This window comes from Rattus norvegicus, chromosome 4 (genome assembly GCF_036323735.1).
Source record: "Rattus norvegicus strain BN/NHsdMcwi chromosome 4, GRCr8, whole genome shotgun sequence".
NCBI classification, from domain to species: Eukaryota; Metazoa; Chordata; class Mammalia; order Rodentia; family Muridae; genus Rattus; species Rattus norvegicus.
The window spans coordinates 79,720,207-79,734,900 of NC_086022.1; the positions used below are offsets into that span (position 1 = coordinate 79,720,207).

At 38.9% G+C, this 14,694-nt stretch overlaps 1 protein-coding gene across 2 annotated transcripts in view; it reads left to right on the forward strand.

The window, feature by feature from the left end:
* The window catches only part of Stk31 (serine threonine kinase 31), a 95,616-nt gene that overhangs the window by 18,737 nt on the left and 62,185 nt on the right, over positions 1–14,694 (forward strand). For both annotated transcript variants that reach the window (XM_039108132.2, NM_001191971.1), the window contains exons 7-11: positions 4,213–4,571; positions 6,181–6,355; positions 9,342–9,457; positions 10,622–10,781; positions 11,605–11,727. In XM_039108132.2, the coding sequence (XP_038964060.1) occupies positions 4,213–4,571; positions 6,181–6,355; positions 9,342–9,457; positions 10,622–10,781; positions 11,605–11,727 (933 nt within the window). The remainder of the gene's footprint in view (positions 1–4,212; positions 4,572–6,180; positions 6,356–9,341; positions 9,458–10,621; positions 10,782–11,604; positions 11,728–14,694) is intronic.

Sequence of the window (14,694 nt, forward strand, 5' to 3'; positions counted from 1 at the left end):
TATTATACTTGAAACTATATACTTGAAAGCATATGCACTATTAAATTCTGAATTTGTTTAGAAAAATATGATAAAGTAATTTATGAAAATATGAAAAATAAAATCTGAAAAAGTAATTCAGGGTTATGGATACAGTTCGTGGAAGAACACTTATTCAATATGATCAGACCCTGGTTTTGATCCTTGGTACTTACCAAAGAGATAAATGAGCATAAATACTGTTAGGAGAAGTATTGGCTTAGGACTCTCAAGACCAAGTTCTTAGCACAAAGGAGATACATTTGACCCATAGGGACAGAGAGCAGGGAATAAGAGACAAAGACAGGAGATACAAGATGAGGGAGAAAGGGAGTAGGGATATTTGCCTGGGAGGGGCAAAGGACTGCCTCTGGATAGAGAGGAGACAGACGTAGCACATAGGAAAATGACAGTTTATAGAGGTCTGAGGGGAACCTCATGTTAGGATGAGATTTGAATTGGGCATGTTAATTCGGTGAGCCAAAGGGACTTTTGATTGCTCAACTTAAATAGTTTGATTGGTGGGCCTTGGTGGTCAGCCTCAGGGGGAGGCAGCAGCCAAATAAGGGAATAGACTGTGGTGGCTAGTTTTAGGGATGCAATCTAAGATTTTAGCAAGGCAGAGGGAATTGGGGAGAAGGGCACAGCCTGCTACACGGCCTGGCCCATGGACATGTATGTGAGAGCTTGTTTTGACTGCTAGTTGATGTGAGAAGGCACAATTCATACATGTGGGCAGTAGCATTCCCTGGGTAGGGTTTCTTGAATGATATAATACAGGAGATAGCTAGATGAGAGGAACAATCAGGTAACATGGATATATTCATTTCTCTCTACTTTTAAGCAAGGATGTGGTATGGTTGGCTGTTTCAGCTTTTGTGACTTCCCTACAGTGTTGAATATAACTTGGAATTATAAGGCAAATAAACTTTTTCCCCTTCTGTTTGTTGTGTGACAAAACTTTTCTGGGGAGACACACATATGTCTACTCACACCAGTGGGTTATCCCATGACAGACTAAAGTATGGATATCACCGAAGTCCAAACTTGGTGAACCAAAGAGTTTATTGGGTTACTTGGAGGAGCAGAAGTGGCTCAAAGGCTTGATTACCAAAGCCCACCCAGTATGGGTGACAGCTCACAAAGCTAGGACTTGGAGAGCACTGCACAGCCTGCAGGCAGCTCAGCAGATTTTTCAGAGTATCCTTTCCAGATGCCTTTGGTCTAAACCTCTCTGAATGAGCTGGGCTGATTTTTGCTTTCTCAGGAGCTATTTTTGTATCAGAGACTTTAGTTTTTTTCCTCTGAAAGTCTATTTTATTTTATTTTATTTTATTTTATACTTTAGCTTGTCTGAATCTTTATGGCAGGTCATCCCATTTCAGAGGCTTCTTGGTGGTTCAGCTTCCTCTTCTGAGAGGGACTCTCAGCTTTTCTGGCTTACTCGGGCAGGGAGGGGCCTAGTGAATCTGGTCAGGGATTCCCTGAAGCTATTTTGAATTGTTTACCTTTCTGCTTAAGGAGATTCCTGCAGAATGGAATGTTTTAATTTAGGAGGAAACTATTATCCAATACTATACCCTTTCCTTTGGCTCTTATACTCTTTCTTTGCCCTCTTCAACCTTAAGCCTTGAATTCCTGAGCCTTGAAGGGGTTGCCAATAGATAGAGAAATAGGTCACCGTGTCACAGTAACAACCACTTGATCTCAGGAGCCTCCTCAGGGATTATGAGTTGAGGTGTTATATCTAAATACATGTGTTTAGATGAGAGTTTGACAGGCACATCATATCTATCTAGAAAAGCTGCCTTCTGGCATTGGAGTTCTTATTTAATAACCTTATAGTCTCTGGAATGCTCTTTTTTACCCATGTATGGTGGGTACCTTTTGGATTTTTTTTTTAAGTAATTCACCCCAGTAGGGTTGTAAGGTAGGTAGAAGTACATTGTATCTGATTGCCTCTCCAGTGGCTTTGCAGATCTGCAAAACACAGGATAGCATTATGTTATCTTCATAACAAAACCTTTTCCAGAAGATGGGCAGGACAAGGCAACATCCAGTACTACTGTCTCATAAAGGCTGAGAACTTCACTCATCTGTAGATATAAAAGTAACGTAGAAGGCAGTTTAACGTCAGTTCAGTAAAACCACAGTAGTAAGTTCCCATCTAGGGACAGTGACCTCCCCTTGTCTTTTTAATAATAGCAATGATTGGTCATCTTTTAGCACATATAATTGAATCACTTTTGATCCCTTAGATGCATTCTCCCATGTCTGCATGTTCTTAATATGTTGTTAAATCAAACCCACACTGAAATATTTTCTTTGTCATACAATGCATTTTTTACATTGAAAAAAATTCTCAGAAGTCTACAATCATTAGAGTGATTAAAAAGAGCCCATGTATAAGAAAACTTTGGGACTTTTACATGGGTTTTATTTCTGTCCTTATATATCTATTTCCCTATAGAGTTAGGGGAATAAAATATCTTTACAGTTTTCTAAAATTTTTTGGATATTGAGTTTTTTTTATTTTTTAAAAGTGAGGCTAGTTTTTTTTGGGGGGGGGTTTTTTACATTCTTGTTTTTATGATTGCTGTTGACATAAGTCTTACTTGGTTGGCATACATCATTCATATATATTCTTTTTGGTAGTGGAGTTGGGGTTTGAATATAGGCTATCCTAAGTACTAGGTAAGCACTGTATTCCCACCCCAGCCAATTATACTCTTTTCATATCTATTGAGACTATAGTTAAAAATAAAACTTAAGAAAGAGAAGGTCCATTTATTTTAATGGTTCCCCTGTTTCAAGGAAGATATGAACAGGTAAATATGAGCAGTAATCTCTCATTTTTAATTTTTAATTTATACTTTGTATATTCTGAAGTATTATTTATAGTGTAGGCTGAAGTCAGGAGAGAAATGTAGAGAAATTGAGAAGAAAAGAGTACTTAGACTATATCAAAGTAATTTTAGGAATTAAGATTCTCAACAGTAATAAAATTCCTGGTAAAATGAAGTCTTAAGGTACTTTCCAATCTCAAATACATTTTATTAGAGCTTTTCTCAGTGTGGTGTGTTGGTAATAATGAAAAGTTAGGGTGTAGCTAATTTCTCATATGATGATGCTGATAATGGCCTCCTTAAAGTTCTGTTTAAGGGAGATTTGAATAAACAATTTCTAGTGTCTCACATTCTGTAATTTAAATTTGGTGATTTTAAAAAAAATCTGGAATTTTATAATTGAAATTCTTTAACATTTATTTATTGTATGTGTATGTACATGTGTGCACATGCATGTGGCATGGCATATGTGGAAGTCAGAGGACTTGTATGAATTGTTTTTCTCCTTCCATGTGGCTTCTGAAGGTTGAACTTAGATTGCCCAATATGGTGGCAAGCTCATTGAGCCATATTGTAGCATCTGTTTTGTGTTTTGAGATTCTACTTCTTTGTCTTTGTTCTTTAGTTTGAAATCAAAGTATCTGACTTTGCCTTTAAAATAATAGTTTTGGGGCTGGGGATTTAGCTCAGTGGTAGAGCGCTTACCTAGGAAGCGCAAGGCCCTGGGTTCGGTCCCCAGCTCCGAAAAAAAGAACCCCCCCCCAAAAAATAATAGTTTTATTGAATTCCTTTTAGAAGTACTAGAATTCTTTTTAAAAATCTAGCTCTTTAGGACATCATCACATCCAGGCCTGCTGGCACAGCCTTTAATCCCAGCACTAGGGAGGTAGAGGCAGGTAGATATCAGAGTTAAAGGCCAGCCTAGTCCACAGAGCAAGTTCCAGGACAGCCAGGTCTACACAAAGAAACCCTGTCTCGAAAAACAAAAAATCCCCAACAAACAAAAGCACATCATTACATTTAGTTGGAACTAAGACAGAAAAGTTTTTTCTCATATATTCAATTAGCATTCATTAAACCGTTTATAAATATAGTTGAATACTAGCTTTACTTCTGACGAGATCGGGCGCGTTCAGGGTGGTATGACCATAGACCTAGCTTTACTTCTGGAAAAGAATGTTTTCACACACATTGGACTACATTGGAGACATTTTCATAAGTCAGCAACAAAGTAAAATTCCTAGTATATAGATTTTAGGGAAAAGAAATATAGTGCTTGGAAAAAATAGAAACAAAGTAAGTGTGAAAAGTGTTAATGGCTTATGTCTTTTTTCCTATCTCTTTTTAGGGCAGAACATTTTTGGGGAGTTTGATTTTTGAAAAAGAAATTAAAATGAGAATTAAAGCAACCTATCAAGATGGAACAGTTATTGCTCAGGCTGAGTACGGCACTGTCGATATAGGGGAAGAAGTGGCAAAGAAAGGGTTTGCAGAGAAGTGCAGACTGACCTCAGGCATTGATGCCTCTGAGGCAAAGAAACCAGATCCTAATCAGCTTGCTCTCAGGAGTCTCAAGAACCCTATCCCCCTGTGGGGACGCAGATCAAACCAGTCGACCTTCAGCAGGCCAAAGGGGCATTTTAATGGGAGGCTGACTCTTGATGTGAAGTATGAGACTAATGCAGGAAATCACGTGACATTTCCAAAGTAAGACTGTGGAGCTGCTTTAAAAATTTAATTGATTTCAAATTTATGGTAGTAGCCTTTATAGAACTCGTTCTTAGGCTTTGGGAATCCTTAACAGCACCTGCGATTTTGTGAGAGATCTTACATAATTTCTGTTTTCCCCCACTCTGACACTTGTTTCTCTGTTCTTTAGCAGGGGTGTTTTCCTTAAAAGCCAATTAGAAAATAAAATTGTTCTTAATTATTTAAAGTTCCCTTGATAACTTTTCATTTCATTTTTGAACATCTTTAACAAAAATAAAAATCTTCCCCTAGTATTAATTATTCAGAGTCCAGAATTCACAATAAGATTTGAAGCTGGGCTTGTAGCTCAGTGCCTAGTATGCAATATCTTGGCTCTGGATGCAGTCTCCATCCTCTTAAGGGAAAAAGATTGATTCCCCCAATCCCCTCTGGCTGTTAGACTGTTTTTCATGTGTTTAAGAGAGCTTTTGTGTGAAAACTTGTGGAGAGATTTTAAGGAGTTAAGATTTTAAGGTGCTCTGTTAAGGAATTCATTTCGTTTGAGTATTTCTTTTTTGATAGTGCTTGGGGTCAAACCTTAGGTCCGATGCATGCAGTGCATATACTTTACCAATTGGTCTGCACCCTTAACCTGCATTTTTAATACTTAACTGATCAAATAAGGTATGATATGTTGTTTGAATTCATGTGTGTCATATAATTAAAAGGTTGAGGAAGTGTCATATCTGTTACCATAGGTATATATAGTTTGAGCTACTATTTTAGATAATTTTGAATTATCCAGTTGAGTCAGTCTAGATACTCATGCATACCAATATATTACTTAAAAATATTATTTTATGTGTTGGTGTTTGGCTTAAATTCATGTATGTCTGTGCACCACATGCATGCCTGGTGCATAGAGGCCTGAAGAGGTCATTGGATCCCCTGGGCCTGGAGTTACAGAAGGTTGTGAGTGGCATGTAGGTACTGGGAATTGAACCAGGGTCCTTCATAAGAACAGCCAACAACTTAACTGCTGCGCATCTTCTCTAGCTCTAGTGTATACCAGTTATACCAGTGTATTCTTACCTATGCTGAATCAAGCAATGATGTCATGGCAGTTTGATGGATTTTTATTGGTGGTTTAGGAACTACACAAATGAAAAGGTATAGGGAGGAGGGATTAGAAAAAAAGGATAAAACAATTTGATGTTCATGATGTTCTTTGAGGTTGATACTGCTATAAGGGATTTGGAATATAAGACATTGTAGGCGTTGTTTTTGAAGAATGCCCCAGTTAATATAACCTAGTTTTCATTAAAATAATTTATTTTCATGTTTTGATATATAGTCTGACTTTGTAGCAAGAACTGCTCTCAAACTCTGTGTATAGCTGAAGGTGGCCTCAGATTTTGTATGTATTCACTTTGCCTTTCCAAATTCTGGGATTGCAGGTTTGTGTCAACAGGCTCAGCTTAAATTATTTTTTAATGTTGAGCTGGGCAATGGTTTTAATATTCACAATATTGTAAAGGGTATTATAAAGAGCCCATGGTAATTTCAGTTTTTGAGTTCCAATAGCCTTAAGCATATTTTAAAAAATGAATGAATTTGTTTTTAACAGGGAAAGTTTGGCGGCTGGTGACTTTAATTTAGGGTCTAATGTCAGCTTGGCAAAAATTAAACAGGACCAGAAACTTATTGAAGAGAATGAAAAGCTTAAAACAGAGAAAGAGGTTCTTCTAGAAAATTATAAGGCTTTAGAATTGAAAGTTGAACAGACTGCACAAGAGCTTCAGGTATGTCAGAGGCTTGTGAGAAAGAATACTCTGTGAAATATGTGCACTTAGCACTTATAAAAGTAACTTTTTATTCATCCGATGCAGCTTTTTACTGTGTCTGTGTGCTAACCTAGGCCGAGTCCTGGAAATTACTAGTCTTGATAAATCTAATCTAGGCCTAGAATGTTTTAGCCTGTGAGACTTGCTGCTGAATAAGCTGACCCCTTCCTAGTTCTTTCTGAACTCTGGCTGGCTGGTTCAACTCAGTTGTTCTGGCCCAAACCCCTCTCCAAGCTGACTGATTCAATCTGGCTTCTCTTGGCCACTGCTAAATTACTCTGCTTGGCTTCAAACTAACTCTGGCAATCCATTTTAATCTGGCTCCTTCTCGTTCTCTGGCCTGTTTTGTCTTCATCTATGTCTAACATGTTCTCTTTCTGCAACCTGTCTCTGTATGACTGTCCCAGTAAAACTATCCCTTAGCCTCCCCCTCGCCCCCACTCTTAAGTAGCTTCCCTTTCCTCTTTTCTTGAGAGTTTAGCACATCTTATTCTGTCAAATCTTTTTTCATTGATTCATCACTTTGCCACTTAATTAGACATTACTTTCAGACATTGGTGCTTCCTTCAACAAACTAATTTTATCTTCATTATTTGGGATTAAAGGGAGGTACTAAGGTCACGTCTATATTGCATCCAGAGAGATTAAAGGTGTGTGCTAAATATGAGCCACACAACAACTAGAAACAGTTATTTTCAGTAAATAACATAATTTCTGGGTTCACTGCAGTGTGATCAAATACCCTGCAACTAGTGTTCTTAATTGTTATTGTCACTCTGTCTCCATCTGTTCTCTTTTTATAACTCTGTAAGGAGAAAACTTTTTTCTTACATTTTAAGCTAACCGTGTTTATATTTCATTGACTGTTTGAAATTTAATTATCTTCTCATTTGTATTTTCCCTATGTTCTTAAACTTTTTGTGTGTATATTGACTGTGTGTATGCATGTGTGCAGGTTCATGTACATGTGTGTGATGATGTGTGTGGAGACCAGAGGTCAATGCCAGATGTTTTCCTCATTTTCACCTAGTTTTGAGACAGGTCTTTCAGTGAATCTGGAGGATGCTGATTTTGCTGGATTGGCTGGACAGAAGGAAATCCACAAAGACCCTCCTGTTTCTGCCTCTCCAGTACTGGGTTACAGATGTGTGCCACTGCTGTGCTTGGCTTTTTAATGTGGTGGTAGGGACCTAACTCAGGTCCTCATGCTTTTTTGGCAAGCATTTTACTGACTAAGCCAATGCTCCAGCCCTTAAAACTTATAAATTTTGGAAATATCTCAAAACATTCCAGAAAGGATTCATAATTAATCCATATATTGCTCATTTTGATAGTTTTTGTTTCATCAGTCTTTTGTTTAAAATGAGTCCCATCAATAGTATTTCACCTGGGGATCCATCCCATACACAGTCACCAAACCAAGACACTGCTGGAGATGTCAAGAAGTGCATGCTGACAGGAGCCTGATACAGCTGTCTCCTGAGAAGCTCTGCCAGAGTCTGACAAATACAGGCAGATGTTCGCAGCCAACCACTGGACTGAGTACAGTGTCCCCAGTGGAGGAGTTAGAGAAAGGACTCAAGTAGATGGAATTTGCAACCCTGTAGGAAGAACAATATCAACCAACCAGAGCTCCCAGGGACTAAACCACTAACCAAAGAGTACACATGGAAGGACCAATGGCTCCAGCTGCATATGTAGCAGAGAATGGTCTTGTCAGGCATCAATGGAAGGAAAAACCCTTGGTCCTGTGAAGGCTCGATGTCCCAGTGTAGGGGATTGCCAGGGCAGGGAGGCAGGAGGGAGTGGGTAGGTGGGTGGGGGAGCGCTCTTATGGTGGCAGGGGGCAAGGGGGATGGGGGATGGGAAAAGGAGTTTCTGAAGGGGGATAACATTTGGGATGTAAATAAAGAAAATATTCAATAAATTATATTAAAAATTAAAAAAATATGTCTTGCGGGGCATTTATGGTGCACGCCTTTAATCCTAGCACTGGGGAGGCAGAGGCAGGCAGTTTTCTGAGTTCTCAGCCAGCCTGGTTAACAGAGGGAGTTCCAGGGCAGCCAAGGCCACACAGAGAAACCCTGTCTTGAAAAGCCATTAAAAAAAAAAGTAAAAATTACATTATTCCAGTGGAGTAGCTAAAGCAGACAGATCTCAACCTGAGCCCAGCCTGTTCTACATAGCAATTTCCAGGCCAGCCAAGGCTACAAAAAAGAATAAATCTATTTTAATATAAGCAGACATTTAAGAAGCTAGAGTTGAATGTGGCAGCACATGCATTTTTTTTTTTTTTTTGGGTTCTTTTTTTTTGGAGCTGGGGACCGAACCCAGGGCCTTGCGCTTCCTAGGTAAGCGCTCTACCACTGAGCTAAATCCCCAGCCCCCAGCACATGCATTTTTAATCTCAATACTCAGGATACAGAGCTTGATGTACATAGTAAGTTCCAGGCCGTCCAGGGTTGTACAGTGAGACCCTGTTATCATCATCACCTCTACCACCACCTCTACTGCCTCCATCACTACTACCACTACTACTTTGACCACCTCCACCACCTCCACCACTTCTTCCTCCACCACCACCTCCTCTAAAGAACTACATCTGTGTACAGGTGTCCTGGGTTAGATCTCAGTCCTCCCCAAGCTAAAGCCAATCAAATTATAACCATAGTATATTGTTCATAGCAAAGTAAGCAGTAATTGTGTAATATCATTTCCCATATTGTTTTATGGAGTATTTAAAATTTATCTCTTTAAGCTAGGATCTCAGACCTGGTACTAGCTAGATGTCCCATAGTTCAGTTCAATTCTAACAATAACATTTGTTTTTTAACTCAGCATTTAACTTGAGTCTAACTAAAAAGCTATTTGAATGCTATAAGTATGGTGTCCTAGTTGGTTCCCACTAAGATAGTATTTTTTTTTGTTGTTTTTAATGTTTCAGCAAGAGAAAACAGCTACCATGGATCTGACTAAGCATTTAGAAAGCACTCTGAAGACGTGTGTAGGAACCAGGCTGAAGAATCTGGCTGCTAAAGTAGAACTATTGAAAGAAATTAGGTACTTTAAGTAAAATTATGTGTATTTTTTGTAGTCCTGGTTATAGAACCCAGAGTCTTGTGCATATTAGTCAGATAATTTACCACTGAGCAAAAATTTAGCTTCAAAGAATATTTTATATGTGGATGTTTATGTGTGTTTTTGAGGATACATGTATGTGAGCACATGTGTGGAGGTCAGAGGACAGCTTCCAGTGTCATTCCTCAAGTGCTTTCTGTCTTGGTTTTGAGACAAGGTTTCTCACTACCCTGACCTCTTAGACCCACCTGAATGCACTAGTCTTCACCTCCTTCACAGGGATTACAATGAACACTGCTAGGCCCAGCCTTTCAGAGTTAGATTCTGAGGATCCAAGTTGCTAATTAGTTGGTACTTTGTTTATATTTTATTTGTATATACTTTTTGTTTTTGAGGTTTAATCTTTGGATTTTTATGACTTCAAAGAGAAAGTTCTAAACCTAAGGTTAATTTTATAGAAACTTTTGGTTAGTTTTCTGTTCTCACTTAAAGCCATAGTGTCATAAGTTCATCTTTGAGAGTGAAATTAGAACCCCCTCAAAAACATACACACATTTCAGCCTCTAAAGTGGTGGTTCGTTGGGGAACTAGCATATCAAATTGTACTATTTCAAGATTTTTTTATTTTTAGTTTACTGGAACTGAAGGTTTTATTAATATGAATTTCTTCATTAATTCTATCTAAAGAAATATATTACTTGTAAAATGAAGAGACTCTGTGACAAAGACAACTCTTATAAAGGACAATATTTAATAGGGGGGCTGGCATATAGGTTTGGAGGTTCAGTCTATTATCGTCCTGGACGGAAGCATGGCAGTGTCCAAGAAAGCATGGCACAGAAGGAGCTGAGAGGTCTACATTTTGTTCTGAAGGCAAGCAGAAGACTGACTGCCTTCTAGGCAGCTCAGAGGAGGGTCTCAAAGCCCACCCCACAGTGATACACTTCCTCCAACAAGGCTACACCTACCCAACAAGGCCGTATCCCCTAATAGTGCCACTGCTTGGGCCAAGCATATTCAAACTACCACACTAGTCATAGGCCAGTGTAAATAGTAACTTTAAGATGTTTCAAATGAATTTCCCTCATACAAACTTTGCAATTTCTTGGTGTTTTCCCTTTTTTCCTTTTCTGTGTTTTTAAATAGACATATTAACATCAGTATTCGCTTTGGAAATGACCTTTCAGATGCTATGCAAGTGTTGGATGAAGGGTCCTTTACTACTCTAGCATCTTTGAGTGAGTTAGAGAAAATTTGGGCTGAATATAATGTTGCTCAGGAGAAGATCCAAACTTGTCCTAATGAGGTGGGAAGAATTTCCTCTTTTGTGTTTTTGTTTTTGTTTTTAAATCTGTTGAATCATTTAAGAAAGCAGAGAGTCTGATACGGTAGTCATACTTTATTTACATAAAATAAGTGTTTACCTTAAGAGAAAGTTAGAATAGGTAATTGGCAACTAGAAACATTGTTTAAAAATCTTTTCCTATTCTGTGTGCATATTTAATATTTGAGCAACTTTCCATTCTTCTGGAAATCTGATAAAATGTTTCAACCATGTTAATAGTCAATATTATTTACTGTAAATATTCCTGTTGTGTCTGTATTAGGAAGACTGTAAAGCACCCAATGAGGACTCTTACAACTGGGTACGTCCTTTAGGACTCTTAGAAGCTAAACCTGTGGAGGACTCAACAGAAATACTGGCTTTTGAGGGCCTCATATGAGATTTTAACTAGCGTGACTTCTAAACCTGCTGATATGACCTTGTATTTTGGTCTGAGTAGTATGTTTTATGTTACTACAGTATTGGAATCTGACACATTATTATATACTGGCTGTATACTATGCTGTTATTATATATACTATTGTACTCCCACAGTGTTGGGAGGTAGTTTATGTGAAGGGAGGGGTAGCACGAAGACTGAAGTCTACCTAGGAATTGTATACTTTTTTTTTAAAGGAACAAGTTCCTCATGGTAAAAATAATAGGGAAAAATGAGCTTAGCAGGATTATTGAACTTAAACGTTGTATATTATTGTAGTATAAAGCTTTAGAAATCAGTATTGTCCATATAGGTGAATGTGTGAAATTACGTGATGTCTTGCTCATCTTATTTTCTTTTCTTCAGAATGAAGGTAATATTTTGATTGCTGAAAGGAATGAAGTACAACAGAAGCTGTTCGTGGCTGTAGATGTTTTTATTCTGGAAGTAGATGAGTTACCACTTGATAAACGCTTAAAAACATTGCAGGTTAGAATTAAGATATACATATATATTTTTTAAAAATTTACTTATTTATTTTTTTTTCCAGAGCTGGGGACCAAACCCAGGGCCTTGCACTTCCTAGGCAAGGGCTCTACCACTGAGCTAAATCCCCAACCCCAATTTACCTATTTATTTACATCCCAAATACTGCCTCCCTCCCAGTCCCCCCTCACAGAGTCCCTCCCCCTCTCCCCTTTCCTTTGCCTTTGAGATGCCCCTTCCCCCACCCCTACCCCCTGGTGCATCAAGTCTCTGCAGATTTAGGCACATCCTCTCCCACTGGGGCAGGACAAGGCAGCCCTCTGCTACATATGTGTGGGGGAGTGGGGTGGTGTCTGGAGGATGATGCTGGGGAGGTCTCCATCCAGCCTGTGTATGCTCTTTGGTTGGTGGCTTAGTCTTTGAGAGCTCCCAGAGGTTCAGGATAGTTGACACTGCTGGTCTTCCTGTGGGATTCCTACCCCCATGGCCTTCAATCCTTCCTCTAACTCTTCCATAAGACTGCCTGGGCAATGTCCAGTGTTTGGCTGTGGCTCTCTGCATCTGTTTCAGTTAGCTGCTGGATGAAGCCTGTCAGAGGACATTTATGCTAGACTTCTGTCTGCAAGCATAATAGAGTATCATTATTTTACCAGTATATGTATATGCCCCTCCTTTCTGCCACCCAGGTCCCTGCCTCCCATGACTATTATGTTCTTCCTTCTGAGTGGGATTCAAGCGTCCTCACTTGGGCTTTACTTCTTGTTTAACTTCTTTGGGTCTGTGTGGTGTGTTATGGGTATTCTGTACTTGTCAGTGAGTACATACCATGCATGTCTTTTTGGGTCTGGGTTACCTTATTCAGGATGATACTTTCTAGTTCCACCCATTTGCCTGCAAACACATGATGTCCTTGTTTTTAATAGCTGAATAATATTTCATTGCACCAATGTACCACATTTTCTGTATCCATTCTTCAGTTGAGGGACATCTAGATTGTTTCCAGTTTCTGGCTATTACAAATAAAGCTGTTATAAATATAGTGGAATGTCTTTTGGTTATGTGCCCAGGAATGGTATACCCCAAGTCTTGGGGGTTGGAACTATTCCCAGTGTTCTGAGAAACCACCAGACTGATTTCCAGAGTGGTTGTACAAGTTCCCAATCCCACCAACAATGGAGGAGTGTTCCTTTTTCTCCACATTCTCACCAACCTGTGGTCATTTGACTTTTTGATCTTAGCCATCCTGATAGGTGTAGGGTAGAATCTCAGAATCATTTTGACTTGAATTTCTCTGATGATTAAAGATTTGAACATTGCTTTAAGATTCCTCTGTTGAGAGTTCTCTCTTTAGCTCTGTACCTGTTTTTTAAATTGTGGAATTATGTTTGTTGGAATCTAACTTCTTGAGTTCTTTATATATTTTAGATATTAGCCTTCTGTCAGATATAGGGTTAGTGAAGATCCTTTTCCAGTCTGTAGGTAGCCATTATGTCCTATTGATAGTGTCCTTTGCCTTACAGAGGCTTTTCAGTTTCGTGAAGTACCATTTATCAACTGTTGATTTTAGAGCCTGAGCCACTGTTTTTCTGTTCAGGAAATTGTCTCCTGTAACAATGTGTTCAAGGCTATTTCTTACTTTTTATTCTATGAGAATTAGTATATGCAGTTTTATATTGGGGTCCTTAGACTTGAGTTTTGTACAGGGCAAAAAATAAGGATCTATTTGCATTTTTCTGTATGTAGATACCCAGTTAGACCGGCACTATTTGTTGAAGATGCTTTTTTTTTTTCCCATTGTGTGGTTTTGGCTTCTTTATAAAAAAATAAGTGTCCATAGGTGTTTGTGTTTATTTTTGGGTCTTCAGTTCAATTTCATTGATCAACCTGTCTGTTTCTGTACCAATACCATGCAGTTTTGTCCTCACTGTTGCTCTGTAATTCAGCTTAAGGTTATGGATGGTGATTCCTCTTGAAGTTCTTTTATTGTTTCAAGATTGTTTTGGCGATCCTGGGGTGTGTGTGTGTGTTTGAAAGAGAGAGAGAGAGAGAGAGAGAGAGAGAGAGAGAGAGAGAGAGAGAGAGAGAGAGAGAGATAGATAGATTTATATATATAAATTGAAGTTAGGAATTATTCTTTTTTTTCCCTTTACCCCCTTTTTTTCTTTTATTGGGTTCTCAATTCAATAGTTGGCTGCGAGCATCCACCAATGTATTTGTCTGGCTCTAACAGAGCCTCTCAGGAGACAGCTATATCAGGCTCCTGTTAGCATGCACTTCTTTTTATCTGCAATATTGTCTGGGTTTGGTGGCTGTATATGGGCTGGCTCCCCAGGTGGGGCAGTCTCTGGATGGCCTCACCTTCAGTTTCTGCTCGACACTTTGTCTCCATATTTCCTCCTGTGAGTATTTTTGTTTCCCCTTCTAAGAAGGACTGAAGCATCCACACTTTGGTCTTCCTTCTTCTTGAGCTTTACATGGTCTATGAATTTTTTCTTGGGTATTCTGAGGTTTGGGCTAATATCCACTTATCAGTGAGTACGATACCATATGTGTTCTTTTGTGATTGAGTTACCTCACTTAGGATATTTTCTAGTTCCATCCATTTGCCTAAGAATTTCATGAAGTCATGGTTTTTAATAGCTGAGTAGTACTCCATTGTGTAAACATACCACATTTTCTATATCCATTCCTCTGGTGAAGGGCATCTGGGTTCTTTCCAGCTTCTGGCTATTATAAATAAGGCTGCTATGAACATAGTGGAGCACGTGTCCTTGTTATATGTTGGAGCATCTTTTGAGTATATGCTCAGGAGTGGTACAACTGGGTCCTCAGGTAGTACTATGTCCAATTTTCTGAGGAACTGCCAGACTGATTTCCACAGTGCTTGTACCAGCTTGCTATCCCACCAACCAAAGAGTGTTCCTCTTTCTTCACATCCTTGCCAGCATCTGTTGTCACCTGAGTTTTTGA